Genomic DNA, 19,571 nt, shown 5'->3' with positions numbered 1-19,571 from the left:
AATCAGCAAGTGCATATTAATAAATGGTAATATTATTCATGGTCCCTCGAGTTCTCCTCGCCTTTCTGACCATATGGCCCGAAACAGGGGGTTATGGGATTGACGCTGCCCTTTCTGTTCATCGAAACTCTCCACTCTGATTGAGTCCTGCTGAGCTGAGAGTTTATCATGGAGCTGCACAGCTTACTGATGTTCTCCGGCTGGCTGGAACGAGGAAAGGAGCTGACAGACTGCAAGATACAGTAGCAGACGGATAATCATAAAAGGATTTCCCTTTTTTTTTACTATTTTCCACATTTTAGAGTCACAGTAAAAACACCAAAACTATGCAATAACACATACAGAAATACACCGATCAGGCATAACATTCTGACCACCGCCTTGTTTCTACGCTCATTGTCCATTTTATCAGCTCCACTTACTATATAGGTGCACTTTGTAGTTCTACAGTTACAGACTGTAGTCCATCTGTTTCTCTGATACTTTGTTAGCCCCCTTTTACCCTGTTCTTCAGTGGTCAGGACCCCCATGGACCCTCACAGAGCAGGTACTATTTGGGTGGTGGATCATTCTCAGCACTGCAGTAACACTGACGTGGTGGTGGTGTGTTAGTGTGTGTTGTGCTTGTCCGAGTGGATCAGACACAGCAGTGCTGCTGGAGTTTTTAAACACCTCAGTGTCACTGCTGGACTGAGAATAGTCCACCAACCAAAAATATCCAGCCAACAGCGTCCTGTGGGCAGGTCGGGGCAGCGTCCTGTGACCACTGGTGAAGGACTAGAGGATGACCAACACAAACTGTGCAGCAGCAGATGAGCTATCGTCTCTGGCTTTACATCTACAAGGTGGACCGACAAGGAAGGAGTATCTAATAGAGTGGACAGTGAGTGGACACAGTGTTTAAAAACTCCAGCAGCACTGCTGTGTCTGATCCACTCAGACCAGCACCACACACACTAACACACCACCACCACATCAGTGTTACTGCAGTGCTGACAATGTTGTTTTATATGTTCTTCACAGAAAATGAGCAAAGGTCAAGAAATCTGAGGCTGAAATAATAATAAATCACATAATTTTTTCTTTTGGTAAACATTGAAAATGGGTCCCACAGACCTGAACACCACACAAGGGTTGATAGGAATATTAAAATACATCCGTCATTGTTTCCAAACTTTTGAACAGTAGTGTAAATACGATTATGTAAAGCATACATTCAGCCAGCTGTGCCAGTATTACAAACCACTGGCATAATTGTGGCCCAATCAGTGATGCCTGTTTAGATCACTCTTACGCTGCACTGAAATACAGTAACAGTGTTAGTTCTTTGGCTAGAACGGCACTGATTAAACAACTGTACATTAATGTTAATTAACTAGTGTTATTAGAACTGGCTAAAGACTGAGAACTGGCTGTTATTAACAGCCAGTATTTATTTGGAGCTATGAAGAGCCTTTGCTGCAGATTTAAGAACACGCATTATAGTCATTAAACTTCATTATCAGTTTGCTTTGTACTTACATTTATGGGTCCCAGCACAAATGAATCTACAGTCAGCAATGATAGTGTAAAACTGTCAAAACATTTTACTGATTACAGCTAAATAACAACATACATTGCCATTATTTTGATATTTAGTCAATCTAAAAATGAAATGGTTGAAGGAATGGTCAAGGTAGACAGGGAAATAAGGACACGAGTTGCTAGCTAAACAAGGTAAGCATTTAAGGGTTAAACAGTCTTTGCTGAAGACATACTTGTGAAAACAGCTTGTACAAACGTCTTGCCAGCATCTGAGGTGCCCAAATAATATGTAACCTGTTTGTCTTGCTTAGGAATTACGGAAGAAGAGAAGCAGTTCCTGACCCCTCCATTGCTGAAGTTCACTCGGAGCCTCTCTATGCCTGACACATCGGAAGACATCCCGCCTCCACCAGGTGTCTCCCCTCCATCGCCGCCTTTCAACCCCAGCGCCCCTGTCGGACAAGGCTACGGCCCCGGCCGCTGCCAGCCTGGCTTCGGCCAGCCTTCAGCAGGTAGAGGGTTTGGCAACGCCGGCACAGGCACCATCCGTAGAGACCGGGTCGGGTTCCAGCGTCAGAACTCAGATCAATACGACCCTCAGAACTCTCAACAGAATGCCCGCAATCTGAATAGGGCTTCCGTGCCTGAGAACCCATACTCAGAGGTTGGCAACAAGGCGCTTTATGTCCCAGCTAAACCGGCTAGGCGGAAGGGCATGTTGGTCAAGCAGCCGAATGTGGAGGACAGTCCAGAAAAAACCTGCTCCATCCCCATCCCCACCATCATTGTCAAAGAGCCGTCCACCAGCAGCAGTGGCAAAAGCAGCCAAGGTAGCAGCATGGAGATTGAGACAAGCACCCCTGAGCACTCAGGTGGCCAGCTGCGACCTGAAGACGGCCTCAGTATCAGCAACCCATTTGCGGCTGCTATTGCTGGGGCGGTTCGTGACCGGGAGAAGCGGCTGGAGGCTCGTAGGAATTCACCAGCCTTTCTGTCCACAGATTTAGGAGATGAAGATTTGCCCACTCCTGTCCCTCGCTTGCGGCAGTCAAAGTCCATAGACGAGGGCATGTTTGGAAACGATGAGGGACTGCGGACATTTATGGCACCACCAGCTTCACTGCTGAATGCAGCACAAGGAAGTGGAAGTGATAGTGGCAATAGTGGAGGTAGTGGCAGTGGTGGAAACGTGACGGACTTTAACACCCCTGAACCCACAATTGTGCGTGAACCTCTTAACACACGTACAAGGAACTGCCCTGATCTAGACAGTCCTGTCAGCCTCCCAGCATCGGTGAAGACCTACAGCTCCAATGGTGGAGGCTACCTACATCCGGTCACAGGTAAGGCTCTGGACCCCAGTTCCCCTCTAGCCCTGGCCTTAGCTGCCCGGGACAGAGCAATGAAAGAGCAAGTGCAGCCTCCTCCACCTCCACCAAAGGGGGAGTCCCACAAACCAGACCTCAACCAGCCCCTCTTCATCGACACCAAGCTCCGCTCAGGCATCGAGGCCAACCTGGCCCGGTCTGCGGGTCGAGGTGGTCTGCGAAGACAGATGACGGAGTCTAAATATGAAGCAGATGGCACAAAAGACGACAAGCAGGCAGAGGAGAAGAAGAACATGCTGATTGACATTGTGGACACATCACAGCAGAAGTCAGCAGGGCTGCTGATGGTCCACACAGTAGACGGTGTAAAGCCCAAAGAAAATAGCACAAGTGACGGAGGGAAGCAGGAGGGGGCACCACGACAAGACAGTGTACCCACAGAACCGAGAGATTCAGGTACCAAACCCACAGTGCCCAATTCTCAGCCTGCTCCACACCGAACAAAAAGCATCACAGTAGGTGGCTCGATGGATGAACCCATCAAACTGCCTTTCCGCATCCCCCCTCCACCTTTGGCCTCGGTGGATATTGATGAGGAATTTGTGTTTGCCGAACCTTTACCTCCTCCCTTGGAGTTTGCAAACAGCATTGACATCCCTGAGGACCAGTTAGCAGAGATTCTGAAGCAGAGGAAAAACAGTATCCCAGGAGGACCCTTGCCTCCATACCATCCTCATGCACCTCCGCAAATCAGTGCAGAACATAAGCGTCCAATTGGGATTTCAAACTGCATGCCCCCTCCTAGTTACCCCCCGCCACCTCCTGAGAGCTTTGAGCCAGTCACGGACTCTGGAATCGAAGAAGTGGACAGCAGAAGTAGCGGAGACCCCCACCTAGAGACCACTAGCACCATCTCAACCGTGTCCAGCATTTCAACACTGTCGTCAGAAGGTGGTGAAGCACTGGACACTTGCACAGTCTATGCAGACGGTCAGGCATTCCTGGTGGATCGGCCTCCAGTGCCGCCCAAGCCAAAAATGAAGCCCATCATCAACAAAAGCAATGCACTTTACAGGGATCCCTTGATCGAGGAAAGTCCCGAATCCTTCAGTCAACCTCCACCTGCCCCACCTCCGCCTCCAGATGGTGCTGCCCAGTCAGAACTGCCCAAAACACCCACTCAGAGAAGCTCCAAACTTTGGGGAGACCCTCCCGAGCTCCGGAGCCCACCCTCATCAAATCCGGATCCTAAGGCCAATGTGATCAGTGAGCTGAGCTCCATCCTGCAGCACATGAACCGGGACAAATCACCCAAACAAGGAGACTCACTTGACTCTCCAACAGGACCCAGAAGCTTTGCAACCAGGTGAGCGACCACTATCTACTAAAATACGGTACCAGTCAAAAGTTTGGACACACTATATACTCATCAAAAGGTAGATCGAAAGCAGACAAAAGGTGTTTAAATCAAAACTGTTCCTCAAAATTCCTTTCCCTTTGCTTTGATATACAAAGTTCACGCTTCAGTATGGCTTCTACTGTTTTACTCCATGCAACATACTTTTGTCCATTTTAGAAACTCTGTTTTTATACCTTCCATTGCTTGTTAACTACAGTAGCCTTTTAGCGCAAAACTAAAGAAGCAAAGCCAAAGGTGTGTCCAAATTTTGACTGGTACTTCAGCAGCTTAATAAGGTTTATTATATATGTGCTGTTTTGCTACATCATGTTGAACGGAGGCGAGTACGTGCAGCGCTTCTAATTCTTTAATTTGTTTAATCCTTGACGAGAACACTGGACTCATTGCTCAGATTTAAAGTAATCCACTTGAGTGCTTTCAGGAATGAGTGCAAATGGGTCTGAGTTAAACTAAATACTCTGTAGAGGCATTTACTTGGATGGAAAGGAGAATGAGAAAGGATGGAAATGTTCTTTTCACTTTTTTGCGGCAGACTGTGCGAGTGTTCTTGTGAACAGATAAATGAGCCACTGAGGGATTTTACTGGATTTTGTTCTCACCACCAGAAGAGTTACTCAGTGTGCCTTGGGACGTGATGCAGAAAAAGGCATCGGGAACACAAAACTGTTGTGTTCTTCAAGGAGCGAAAAGAAAACCTCAAAAAACTGATAACCCTTAAGGCCTTTACTCAACGAGCGTGGTGTCTGCAGACATTGATAAGGTCATTTGATTGCGTGTAGAACTGGTGATGTTTCGCAAACCAAATGTGATTGTTGTAATTGTGAAAACACTATATACGTTTTTTGGACCTTTGCGCAAGCTTTATCAGGTTGCATGATCTTGCTCGACCAATCACTGTTGTCTCATGTGGCAGCAAATTGAAGCATCCTTATGGACAACTTTGGGGGGCTGAGCTAGAGGGTCTACCACCCGGCATGAAATAAAAAGAAAAATCAAGGGGAAGCCAGAGATCTCATGCTGAATGTGAATGAATGAAGACTGTGCAGAGCCAACAGGGACGTTTTTATAAAGAAATCTAGACACTGTATAATAGGGCTGCACGATATATGATATTTTATCGTTATTGCGATATGAGTTTCCGCGATAAGCACTTCGTTAGAGCAGCGATGACAGAACAGATATAATGACCACATACACACAGCGCCAGACAGACGTCATTACATTACAGCATAAACCGTTACAGGCCTGTATCTCTGCGCTGAGCCTGAACCTGCTCTTCCACGCGGGAGACGAGGAACCCTTAGCGAGGGTCTGCTTTTGGGTCTTGGTTTTACTCATTGGTTCTTCCTCATGCTCTTGTGCAGTTCTTCTTTGTGAGTCTTGGTTCCTCTCAGCTGATCTCCCTCCTGCACTTATAAAGTTCTTCCTTTTGAGTCTTGGTTCTTCTCAGTGGTTCTTCCTCATGCTCTTAAGGAGGTTCTCCTTTTGAGTTATGGTTCCTCCTAGTGGTTCTTCCTCATGCTTTTAGGGAGGTTCTCCTTTTGAGTCTTGGTTCCTCTCAGTTGTTCTTCTGCATGCTCTTTGTTTTGAGTCTTGGTTCTTCTCAGTGATTCTTCCTCATGCTCTTATGAAGTTCTTCCTTCTCAGTCTTGCTTTCTCTCCGTTGTTCCTTCTCATGCTCTTAGGAAGGTGTTCCTTTTGAGTCTTGGTTCCTCTCAGTGGTTCCATCCTCATGCTCTTAGGAAGGTCTTCCTTTTGACCCTTGGTTCTTCTCCACGGTTCTTTCCTCATGCTCCTTTTGAGTCTTGGTTTCTCTTGGAAGTTCTTCCTCATGCTCTGGGAGGTTCTTTTTTGAATCTTGTTCGTCTCAGTTGTTGTTCCACCTGCTTTTAGAAAGTTCTTCATTTTGAGTCTTGGTTCCTCTCAGACGTTCCTCCTTGTGCTCTTAGGGAGGTTATCTTTTTGAGTCTTGTTTTCTATCAGTTGTTCTTCCTCATGCTCTTAGGAAGTTCTTCCTTCTGAGTCTTGGTTCCTCTCAGCGGTTCTTCCTCCTGCTCTTAGAACATTTTACTGCCACTGTTTATTTTTAAGCAAGTCGCTAATAGAAGTTGTCCCTGCTGCGGACTGTTTGCAGCACTTCGCAGTGTTTTTGAGCAGCAGAGAAGCAGCGCTATGGAAAATGTATGTGTGCAGCCACAACTTGACCCCACACCTGAGACCCTCTCAGCTCCTGCTTTTTTCCATGGCCCTTCCTCTTACATAAGGCGAGGGCATAAAGACGGTGAATTATTCACAGTGTACATGCATTTTACATAAAGATATCCAGCCTAAAGCGCTGAGCTGCCGAGGAGAGTGAGAGATTATCAGCGCTTCCTCTTGTTCACTCTCTCTCTCTCTCTTTCACTGTCTCTCTCTCTCTCTCTCTTTCACTGTCTCTCTCTCTCTCTGTCTCTGTCTCTCTCTCTCTGTCTCTCTCTTCTCTCTCACTGTCTCTCTCTCTCTCTCTCTCTCTCTCTCTCTCTCTCTCTCTCTCTCTCTCAGTTTGTCGCTCAGTGAGCTGTGATAACATTTACGCAGCTGAAAGCCATTATGGACACAGAATAAAATGATTTGTAAATGGCCAAATAATCATCTACTACAAATCAGGACGGCAGCACTGGTAGCATAAATCAAGCAAACCAAACGAAGCGTACGCACCACAAATGTGTCATTTGTAACTTATCCCTATGAATATGTAATTTTATTTTTAAGAAGGAACGGTCCTCAGGAGTTAGTTGAAGTTTCCCACTTCTCTCTTACAAAGAAATAAGAAATTAAGAAATAAGAATTTCTCTTTCTTATTTTTAATTTTTTAAGTTAAGGCATTAACATTTGTGGAAAAAATGATATTTTTAAATAGATTGCTGCAGAAGTTATATTCACTTCTTTTCTCTTAAAAAATCAACAAAATATGTTTTTTTTCCAACAAGTTCCACTATTACCTTACAGACAGTTACTAACCACAGAAATACAGGCGTTCGTATCACTGCAGCCACCGCAGAAAGGTGTCTCACTTTATCTTTGTAATAGTTGCCAAGATAGAAATTGGAGGATGAGTCCAGAACTGTTGGAGAACCAAACACACAACAATGTGGAGTCCAAACTAAATAAAGGAAATAAATGCTTCGTGGAAAAATTCCTTCACAGCTATCAGAGCACAGTAACGTCAGCTAACATCTACAGAGTGATAAACAGCTTGCTATCAATAAAATAGTTGGCAAAAAGCTAAATGCACACACCAGCAGGGGGCGCGCCAGGACATCAGGGTCTGTAGCACCACTGTAGACGTTTTACACAAACACCAACTCCAGTGAACGAACACCTGCTCCCCACTGAGCTCTCGCTCTCTCAGATACCGACAGCTTTGGAGAGAAAATGAAAACTGTTCCTCTGAAAGCGGCTGCAGCAGCGACTTTAAAGCACATTAACATTAACGTTAGTCAGCGGCAGTGCAGGGTGACACAGGGCGTCTTCTCTGTAGTATGAATCGTTGTTATTGTCGTTGCTGTAGCAGAAGCAGTGTTACCCTGCAACAACTACTTCCAGTAGAAGAAACATGGAATTGTGAAAAGGGCCTATAAGCCACGAGGAGCTGTGCATTACAGTCATTTTTACCTGATACCTGTAATAAAATCACTGTAGTGCAAATGGCTTATTGCTTTTAAGTTCAGTCCGCAGCACAGCGGCAGTTCATTACGGGATAACAAAGCGAAACCCATCCATCAAAGGCAGTAAAGCGTTTTTTTTTTTTTACATTGAGTTTAAAACTCATTTTTCAAGTCAAGAGGCTTTTATTGTCATTCCATCTATGTACAAGTACACAGTGGAGTGAGATTAGGTTCCTCCAGGGCCAACATGGTGCAACATGAAACAGAATAAGCAGTACAAAGTGCAGCGTGCAGACGTGAGTGTGCGAAAAACTTAGACTAGAAACAATAATAAATACAAAAAATAAAACAGACATTAGACAGTAAACAGACCGGACAGTGCAGCACCGACACAGCGCTCATTCCTGAGCATGAGGCAGGGTTGTGAAATAAGGTGCAAAGATTATTTAACATGCTGTGATCTGTGAGTAAACGCAGTTAGATAACATACGTCAGTACAGCAGTTCCTGTGGTTTAAAAGTGTATTAAACGATGCATTTGAGTGTTTTACATTTAAGTGATATATTTCAGTTAATCTGTTCAGCGTATCCCATTAGAAGTGCACTCATTAGTGTAGTAGCTGAAGTGCAGAAGTGTGTGGTTTGGGACGCGGCGTTAGATCAGCTAGTGAGACGCATTCAACAGCTGCTCTGCTGTGCTGCTCGTTAGCTGCTCATTAAACAGTTCAATGAGAAAGTTTGAGTGGGTTTGTTGATTAAGGAGCTTTTATTAAGGTAAATTAATACATTTATTAAGGTATATTAAAACATTTATTAAGGTAAATGAATGCATTTATTGGGGTAAGCTGATGTTGGCTTCTTATTTAGAGCTTCTTGTCTGAAATTTGTTATACGCTAAAGGCACCTCAGTGTAACTGCAGCACCATTTAAGGTGGAACAGAAAATTTGAATAACAGGCTGGTGAACAAAAAACTAAATACAGCTTTATATATATATATATACACATATGTGTGTGATTTAAGATATTCAGCAGTTTAGTGACTGCTAAGTGTTTTATCATGAGTTTGAATGCAGTTCAGCCATTCAGATTTCAGTTTAGTCAGTTTATAATTATTAATATGTGACGTGGAACTTCAGTGATGCATAAAAATGCCTGCCTTCCTAAAAATATTTTTTAATAATCATGTTTTCTCCTGCAGTAAAAAACACATGCACTCTGTTAATGATGAATCTTGAATTAATGTATTTAAGCTTACGAAACCCTTATTTTCAGCTTTCTGTCTCTAAAACAAGGCTTTTATCGTGGACTGTTTGTCAGGGCGTAGCAGAGAGGTTGTGTTCTGTCTTTGCCTGCAGGCTGTTACAGTTAAAGCTGTTCTTTTTCCCGTCATTTGGCTCTCTGTTGCGTTTTCCCAGCCAGCTGCTTGTGTGATGATGCAATTAAGATTAAATTAATCACTTTTATGATAAATTAGCAGCGTAATTAGGGAAGAGAAAGACAGTTGCTGACAATACTGAAAGCCTAATCTCAGCGCGAATCGGGAGGAGATGAGATCGCGGCCGGTTCGCAGTTTGATTGTGTTCAGTCTTGTGGGTGGAATAAGTGAAATAAGCAGCAAGTCAGATAAAGGTTTAACCCGGAGAAGCCACAGTTACTGCTGCTGATAAAAGCGTGCTGTGCTTTGGTGTTAATTGTTTTGGTTCATGGAAAAAAGTGGAGAAATTGTGTGGAAACTTTCCCTCCATTCACTGTTAGAAATAAAGGTTCTGTTCAGGTACATTTTTCATTCTTCAAGGTACAAACAGTGTAAATGTTCCCTCAAAGGTACAACAGTGGTTTTAAGGTCTGATTGTGAACCTTAAATAAGTTTTTCCAGGTGAAAAGTATTTGTACATTTTCATAACCGAATGTTTTAAAACAGAACAATAAAATAAAAAGGCTGGAGACGAGACGGGGTGTGTGGAGTCAGTACAGTTAATTAATTAAGTGACCCTTATTATCCCACAGCGGGGAAATTTCACCTCCACATTTAACCCATCCCTGCAGTAAAACACCACATACACACTAGTGAACACACACTAGGGGGCAGTGAGCACACTTGCCCGGAGCGGTGGGCAGCCCTATCCACGGTGCCCGGGGAGCAGTTGGGGGTTGGGTGCTTGATCAAGGGCACCTCAGTCATGTCCTGTCGGCTCAGGGATCAAATCGGCGACCTTCCGGTCACAGGGCTGGTTCCCTAACGTCCAGCCCACAACTGACCCCAACTTAGAAACTTAGAAAATATAATTTCAATGGATTATGGTACAATTATATCCAAATATAGCAGCACTGCTGTGTCTGATCCACTCAGACCAGCGCAACACACACTAACACACCACCACCACGTCAGTGTTACTGCAGTGCTGAGAATGATCCACCACCCAAATAGTACCTGCTCTGTGAGGGTCCATGGGGGTCCTGACCACTGAAGAACAGGGTAAAAGGGGGCTAACAAAGTATCAGAGAAACAGATGGACTACAGTCTGTAACTGTAGAACTACAAAGTGCACCTATATAGTAAGTGGAGCTGATAAAATGGACAATGAGCGTAGAAACAAGGAGGTGGTCATAATGTTGTGCCTGATCGGCTGGGGTTCAACCCCAGTGACAAGAGGGGAACTGCCCCAGTGACAGTTTAGTACCTTTATTTATAAAAGTGGACCACCTTGGTGTTTAATGAAGATATTTTATCATGATTCGAATTTGATGGAAAGTTACTGTTTTACATTCAGACATTCTTTCAGAAAACGAAAGCCACTTCATAGCTGGCTTAATTCATTTTTGGTGATTCAGAGCAAATTTAGCTTCACTCAAGCACATCAGATCTGTCCGTTTATTGTTTGTTATTGTTTTATTTTATAGTGGATTCTTTTACTCATATTGCTGTACTCTTTTGCCAGTTAACCATTAATCTTAAAGCGATGAAGGTTTCTGATTTATGTGCTGTTAAACATGAAAACAGTCGGCTGGACAGCTTGAACAGCATTAATCAGACTTCAAACACTCACAGATATTAGTTTTCATATAACCAGATGTGCTGTTAAGTTTTAAACCTTTATTTCAAGAAGAGAAAAGGAGAAAAAAGAGCTGATATTCTTGTCTGAAGCTGAGTTGGAGGCAGTTTTGTTGTCAGTGGTTCCTTAAGTGGTCTTAAGGCTCAGTTGTTTACTTTAAATGAGTTTTAAAGGTACATTTTCAATCAATGTAGTTTTTTTAAAGTTGAATAGAATTTGTTAATTTACTTAATACCACATGCAGTATTTTTTTAAAGTAGATCTGATGAGCCACTTTTTACAGTGTGTGTATGAATATACACACACACATATATAGATCACTGCTGTCGGGACAAAACCTCGTATCTCCAAAATGGTAACTTTATAGGAGAACGAAAAAACATACTTTACTTTTAATGTAAGTCAATGAAACCAGACTAAAAAATATAAAATATGCCATAACTTTTGCACAGGCCATGTTTTATGTTATGTTACAATTTTTTTCTCAATATGGTAAATTAAGTAAATAAACAGTGAGTATATTTACATGCACTTAATAATCTGATAACTACAGAAAATCAGATTTTATCAGTAATCTGTTCACTGCGTTTACATGTACTTGGGAAATCAGATAATGGGGAAACTGTGGAAAACTTAGACAGTGATCAGATTTCTGCTTTGCATCCTGCCAAAACACTCCGAGAATACGACGTGAGGTAAAAATAAAGTAAAGCTCAGACGCTGTGTTGTTTTTTTTGTTTTTTGTTGTTTTTTTTTTAAGTCGTTTTTCCAGAAAATATGAATATACATCACCTAGAAGATGAAGAATATTTAAATCCTTTATTTGGTCGAGCGTGTAGTCAGTTTCAGCATCATTCCAAAAGTGTTGTGCTGCATCTCGCAGGTGCTGTGTTAAACGCTGCTCGCTGTTTCTGGGACGGCGCTCCGATTTCACAAATGCACAGACTGAAACGAAAGAAATCAGAGTAAGAGTTTACGCGCACTGAAAAACCCTATAACTGCACACTGTAAAACCTGACGAGTTAAGTCAACTCAAATGATTTGAGGAAGCTGATTACCTCAAATGGCTTAAATTCAATAACTCAAATCATTTGACCATACGCAATTACCTGAACTGAGTATGAACAAAACATATGTTTATTGCTGTGTACACTTAAATTGAGTAAATTGTACTCACTCCATTTGTTTTGTTGATATTAAAATGATTGAGTATTTGCGACTTATGTTTAAGCTGTTCTAACTCCATACAATTAAGTAACTGTAAATTAAATTCACTGCTAGTTTGAATTTAGGCTGGGGGGAATGACAACACACAGATGGTGAAGAGACACGCCCAATATGTAAATATATGGTAATAAGAGCCAATAGGAATGTGAGTTTTACTCAAGAAGGTTTGAATGACCAGACATTTAGCAAGTAAAGCTGAGAGTCTAAACTACATTGTAATAAGTTTATTCAACTCAAAGATCCCGTTTGATGAAAATCATCTAAATAAAGTTATGAAAAAAGCGCAAAAGTCCAAATCATTCAAATGTAAACATTTATTCTGTTTATCACTTTAAGCCACAATAGATTTTCAACAGTCTTTAAAAACAACCCATCATTGGCCTGTTTGTATTTGCATGTAAAGACAATAGTCAATAGTGAATATAATACGTTTAAGTAAAGTTACCTCAACTCAAAATTTAGTTGCTGTCCAACGAAAAACAAGTATCTCCAAAATAGTAACTTTACAGGAGAGGGCAAAAACGTTCTTTGCTTTCATTGTAAGTTAATGGAAAAAGTTTTTATTCTAAGCAATTTTGGACAATTTCTATTGGTCCAATCCTCATTAAATTATCATACAATGTAAATAACAGCTGCTGAGCTCAAATGATGTTGAAAAGAAAAAATCACAAAAAATGATGTGACGATATGCTGAAAAAAACAGTCGTACTCAAAATGATCGAGTTACTGTCTCAACAATTCACTCTTGAGTTAATTTGAATTTTCAGATTAAGTTACTCCAGTATACTTTCTGCAGTATTTAAGTTGTGTTAAATTAATTCTTTCATTAAGATGTGCAGTGAGTTTTACAGTGTGAGCTCAAATCCCGCCTCGGTCAGAGTTCTAGATGTGATCTGATCTAAGAAATCAGATTATGCTGTTTGTACGACCATTGGAATAATCAGATGACTGCAGAAATGCAATAATAGTCGTATTATTGGTGCACATGTAAACACACTCAGTACTTGTGCATTAAAATGTGCAGAAGTGTGTCTCTGTAGAGGATGTGTTCACTTGTTTACACTTAGAAAATCAACAACATACACCGATCAGGCATAACATTCTGACCACCTCCTTGTTTCTGCGCTCATTGTCCATTTTATCAGCTCCACTTACTGTATAGGGTCACTTTGTAGTTCTACAGTTACAGACTGTAGTCCATCTGTTTCTCTGATACTTTGTTAGCCCCCTTTTACCCTGTTCTTCAGTGGTCAGGACCCCCATGGACCCTCACAGAGCAGGTACTACTGAGTACTCCTGACCACTGAAGAACAGGGTAAAAGGGGGCTAACAAAGTATCAGAGAAACAGATGGACTACAGTCTGTAACTGTAGAACTACAAAGTGCACCCATATAGTAAGTGGAGCTGATAAAATGGACGATGAGCATAGAAACAAGGAGGTGGTCAGAATGTTATGCCTGATCCATGTAGGTGTTCAGAGTTTTGCATATGACTGTATGAGATAATTCATCAAACTTGTCATAAATTTTTTACTGAGCATTTCTGATCGTTTAGCATTTGTAATAGTGATGCAGCAAAATGAAAATTTCCTCGGCAGACCTGAAATTCAGGAGTGACAGTGAACTTATTTATTCAGCATTTATTTCAAAATTTGGTTTTCCATCATATTGGCCTTTTAAGATTTCGGAGGATAAACAAGAAAATAGGGAGAATAAGATGCTGTATGTGCTGGAATGTGAGGGAAACAGGAGAATGTGGTGGATGTAAGTGAGAACAGAGTCCGTCTCTCTCTGTCACATCTCAGCCGTAACTGCATCTCTGAATGGAAACGACAACACTGGATTTTACGAGGGCTTTTTTTCCTTCCAAGAGTTCTTCCTCCTTCCTCGAGCTTCGGCGGCCAGCATCGCTTCACCCAGTGAACTAAACGGTTGCCTAGCAACACAGCGAGGGGAGCGGCCTGCAGGCTTGGGTACAGTGTCACTCTCGGCCAGTCGTTTGGGGACGCTAAACTAACGTTGACATACACGAGGGGCTACGGAGAACCAACTGCAGCGTGTGCAGCAGAGACATCAGCAGCAGTGATGTAGTGATGGGTGTCCTCAAAACACAGGGCTTCAGAGAACATTGAAGGTGTTCACAAGAGTCTCGTTAACGTCCTGGGTGACCCGGTCAGGGACAGCGCTAAACACAAGTATTAAAAGGGGACTGACAATGTAAATGTCTGGTACCTTCACTGCAGAAAATGGTGTCTTGTCAAGTAAAATGATCTTAAATCTAGTCAATAAATCTAATATTTCTCCTGTTGAGATTGGTGTAAGATTAATTTAAAATTATTTAACTTATTTCTAGACATTTATTAAGTGCGGTAGAACTCAGGTATGGATGTCTGTGTTACTGTATTAGTGTGGTAGAACTCAGGTATGGATGTCTGTGTTACTGTATTAGTGTGTAGAACTCAGGTATGGATGTCTGTGTTACTGTATTAGTGTGTAGAACTCAGGTATGGATGTCTGTGTTACTGTATTAGTGCAGTAGAACTCAGGTATGGATGTCTGTGTTACTGTATTAGTGTGTAGAACTCAGGTATGGATGTCTGTGTTACTGTATTAGTGTGTAGAACTCAGGTATGGATGTCTGTGTTACTGTATTAGTGCAGTAGAACTCAGGTATGGATGTCTGTGTTACTGTATTAGTGTGTAGAACTCAGGTATGGATGTCTGTGTTACTGTATTAGTGCAGTAGAACTCAGGTATGGATGTCTGTGTTACTGTATTAGTGTGTAGAACTCAGGTATGGATGTCTGTGTTACTGTATTAGTGCAGTAGAACTCAGGTATGGATGTCTGTGTTACTGTATTAGTGTGTAGAACTCAGGTATGGATGTCTGTGTTACTGTATTAGTGTGTAGAACTCAGGTATGGATGTCTGTGTTACTGTATTAGTGTGTAGAACTCAGGTATGGATGTCTGTGTTACTGTATTAGTGTGTAGAACTCAGGTATGGATGTCTGTGTTACTGTATTAGTGTGTAGAACTCAGGTATGGATGTCTGTGTTACTGTATTAGTGCAGTAGAACTCAGGTATGGATGTCTGTGTTACTGTATTAGTGCAGTAGAACTCAGGTATGGATGTCTGTGTTACTGTATTAGTGTGTAGAACTCAGGTATGGGTGTCTGTGTTACTGTATTAGTGTGTAGAACTCAGGTATGGATGTCTGTGTTACTGTATTAGTGCGGTAGAACTCAGGTATGGATGTCTGTGTTACTGTATTAGTGCGGTAGAACTCAGGTATGGATGTCTGTGTTACTGTATTAGTGTGTAGAACTCAGGTATGGATGTCTGTTACTGTATTAGTGTGTAGAACTCAGGTATGGGTGTCTGTTACTGTATTAGTGTGTAGAACTCAGGTATGGATGTCTGTGTTACTGTATTAGTGTGTAGAACTCAGGTATGGATGTCTGTTACTGTATTAGTGTGTAGAACTCAGGTATGGGTGTCTGTTACTGTATTAGTGTGTAGAACTCAGGTATGGATGTCTGTTACTGTATTAGTGTGTAGAACTCAGGTATGGATGTCTGTGTTACTGTATTAGTGCAGTAGAACTCAGGTATGGATGTCTGTGTTACTGTATTAGTGTGTAGAACTCAGGTATGGATGTCTGTGTTACTGTATTAGTGTGTAGAACTCAGGTATGGATGTCTGTGTTACTGTATTAATGTGTAGAACTCAGGTATGGGTGTCTGTGTTACTGTATTAGTGTGTAGAACTCAGGTATGGATGTCTGTGTTACTGTATTAGTGTGTAGAACTCAGGTATGGGTGTCTGTTACTGTATTAGTGTGTAGAACTCAGGTATGGATGTCTCTGTTACTGTATTAGTGCGGTAGAACTCAGGTATGGATGTCTGTGTTACTGTATTAGTGTGGTAGAATATTTTAATCCTTAATTTCATCAAGCATGTATTTGGTTTCAGCGTCGCTCCAAAAGTGCTGTGCTGTGTTAATCGCTGCTCGCTGTTTCCGGGACAGTGCTCTGTTTTCACACATGTGCAGACTGAGAGAAACGAAAGAAATCAGAGTAAGAGTTTACCTGCATTCAGAAACCCCTGTACTGAGCTCAAATCCAGCCTCTTTATCAGATGTCTAGAAATTCGATATCTGTCATATTTACTGTGTTAGTGAGAGTTTCTTCACCTCGTGTCGTCTCATCTGTCTCCTCATCTTGTGTTGTGCGCCGTGTCTTCGTGGACAGGAGTCTGCACTGAAGATCTGTGCAGTAAGTCTGCAGTGATTAAGCACCAAAGACTCAAATGTCTTTGTGCTTTCACTTTGCTGTGTGTGTGTGTGTGTGTGTGTGTGTGTGTGTGTGTGTGTGTGTTTTCATACACATTCATCTTACACATGGTCCAGCTGAAGGGGGCGCTGTAACGGCCGGGTTTAGGATCTGACACTAAGCGAAAAGAGAGGTGAGATAACTGTATCATTTAACCCTTGTTTGTACTCACTTAAAAAGACTTGACAGTTCTCACAGGGTTCTTCAGTAAAAGCAATGGTTCTGTTTAGAACCATGAGTTGTATATAGAACCATTTGCATGCATGCATTGATGGAGAATGTGTTGTATATGGTTCTATTTAGCACCAAAAACAGTTCTTCTATTATTACAAGCTTGACATTGTAACAATAGTAGCTTTTTTTGGTGCTCTATAGAACCATATACAACACATTCTCCATCAATCTAAAGAACCATTTCACGATGCAAAAAACTCTTTAATCATACAAAGGGTTCTTTGTGTGTTCATGGCTCTCTATAGAACCATTTTCTTTACTAAAGTACCTTTGAAGAACCATCTTTTTAAGAGTGTACACACATATAAAGCAGAGGTCAGCTTCTACCTCAATAAATGTATTAATTTACCTCAATAAAAGCTCCTTAATCAATCTAATGAGTGCATTTCTAATGGGATATGCACTATTTTACACACTATTTAGTGAGCTAGCTTGCGGTTTGGGACGGGGCACTAGTGACACAGTGGAAATCTCAGCTGTTTAGATTTCAGCTTTCATTTTTTATCACTGCAGCAACAAATCAAATAAAATCAAGCCAGTACACTGGAATACATCAGTTAAAACTTTAAAAATAAGATTTAAAAAGTGTTGGAAAAATTGTGATTTACTGCCTTTGCTGGATCAGTTATGACTTTATCTCATTACAAACCGCCACAGCACTGCTGAACTTGATGTTACCTGCCAGAATGGTGGCATCGCGATTGTGACGTCATTAGAGCACTATCAATATGTGACACTGCATAAAGATAATGGAACCTTTTCACATCTCCTCATTTTTTCTGTTGGAAGTAATCATTGCAGGTAACACTGTGACAGTAACAGCGATGATGAGTTGAGCGTGTTCAGCTCACTCAAGTGTTTAAGCTTGAAGCAAAAACAGCCTCATCTCAGTTTCAGTGGTTGGCCAGCTGATGATGAGCAGAGGAGAAATGAGTTTGTGCAGTTAGTAAAGGAATAAACTTTGTCGTACGGAGTAAAATCACCTCTGTGTCTGTGTTTCAGCGCTGCTGAGTAACGTTAACCTGCAGTTTGTGCTTTAAAGTCGCTGCTTCAGCCGCTTTCAGAGTAACAGTTTTATTTTCTCCCTCTAAAGCTGTCGGTATCTGAGAGAGCGAGAGCTCAGCAGGGAGTAGATGTTCGTTCACTGGAGTTGATGTTTGTGTAAAACGTCTACAGTGGCGCTGCGGACCACGACGACCCGGTGCGCCCCCTGCTGGTGTGCGTGTTTAGCTTTTTACTAAGTTTATTGTTAGCGAACTGTTTCAACATCTCCAGCTAACATGGCTAATCCGCCGTTTTGGTTATAGTTATTTTCACCTCCATCGATTAATCCGTCTGTAGACGTTAGCTGGCGTTACTGTGCTCTGACAGCTGTGAAGGAATTATATCCTTTATTTAGTTTGGACTCCACATTGTTGAGTGTTTGGTTCTCCGACAGTTCTGGACTCATCCTCCAATTTCAATCATGGCAACAGATAAAGTGACTCACCTTTCTGTGGTGGCTGAAGTGATATGGATGCCTGTATTTCTGAGATTAATAACTGTCCGTAAGGCAATAGCAGAACGTTTTACCCAGCACTTACACACTTCCGCTTCTTGAGAAAAGATCTGTCACCATAAAGTCCTGATTTTTGCTCCACCAGAAGAAAATAGTGAGGTGAAAAAGTCCAGGTTTGACTCTCAGCACAGTTCAAAATACTGTTCAACTTCAATTTATGTATCTATAAATGCTTATAACAGCTAATCGTCATTACTTACCGATGTTGAACGATACAGAAAACTTGTATAGAGGTAAGACTTTGGTCCATATTGTGCTTCTGAGTATGTTTGTGTCTTTGCTCCGTTAATGAGTTTTGCTGCCAGACTGTGATGTGAAGCTTCATTTGACCGTTAAATGCACACATGCTCGTCCTGCTATTGTGCTGAGCAGAAACCGAGATTCAGCAGCGAAACGCCGACTGTAGTGATGAATCTGAGTCATTTCTGGCTCACAGCTGTTAAACTTAATTACTGTGGAATATGTGCAGCTGACACAGTGCATGAGACTCAGGTCTCTATATGAACTGTATAATAACCGTTAGTGTTCGTTAATCTGAGTTTTACTCTCATGCAAAGCTGTATATGACTGCAGACTTTGTGAAGAAGCGCTTTTACAGCCGCAGGCATTAGAGGACTTACTTAAAATGATTTTTTTGAGAATTAAAAAGGAGTTTATTTGTGTTTATCTGTTGAAATCTAATTCAGCGTTTGTGTGTGTGCGTATATGAGGGCTGGGCGATATCTAAGAATAATTTCAATGATATTTTCTTGACAAAAAATATCAAGATTATCAATTATATCACCACACAGACAGTCTGCCGCAGCTTAGACCTACAAACCCCATTTCATAAAATGCAGTGAAAACTAGAATCTGTGATTAAATTCTCTTTAATTCTCTTTAAAACTTATTTAACTAACAAAAGCACAAATAAATGACTTCTACTGTTTTGTCTGATAAGCTACACTCCTAAGAAAATTCTTTAAGGGTTCTTTAGTGAAGAAAATGGTTCTATGTAGAACCATGACTACTCAAAGCACCCTTTGCATGATTAAAGGGTTCTTTGGATCGTGAAAGATTGTTCAGATTGATGGAGAACGTGTTGTATATGGTTCTGTATAGCACCAAAAAGGTGGATCTTTCTCAGCACTGCAGTAACACTGACGTGGTGGTGGTGTGTTAGTGTGTGTTGTGCTGGTCTGAGTGGATTAGACACAGCAGTGCTGCTGGAGTTTTTAAACACCTCAGTGTCGCTGCTGGACTGAGA

The 19,571-nt window shown here is 41.8% G+C and overlaps 1 protein-coding gene across 1 annotated transcript in view; it reads left to right on the top strand.

Annotated features, from left to right (window-relative positions):
- The window catches only part of LOC118817849 (SH3 and multiple ankyrin repeat domains protein 2-like), a 92,710-nt gene that overhangs the window by 66,412 nt on the left and 6,727 nt on the right, over window positions 1-19,571 (top strand). Inside the window, exon 12 of the mRNA XM_036584806.1 lies at window positions 1,836-4,218. Within this exon, the coding sequence (XP_036440699.1) occupies window positions 1,836-4,218 (2,383 nt within the window). The remainder of the gene's footprint in view (window positions 1-1,835; window positions 4,219-19,571) is intronic.

The sequence above is a fragment of the Colossoma macropomum genome, unplaced genomic scaffold (genome assembly GCF_904425465.1).
Source record: "Colossoma macropomum unplaced genomic scaffold, Colossoma_macropomum, whole genome shotgun sequence".
NCBI classification, from domain to species: Eukaryota; Metazoa; Chordata; class Actinopteri; order Characiformes; family Serrasalmidae; genus Colossoma; species Colossoma macropomum.
Note: the sequence above shows the minus strand (reverse complement) of the source record. Positions and strands in the feature narration are given on the sequence as shown.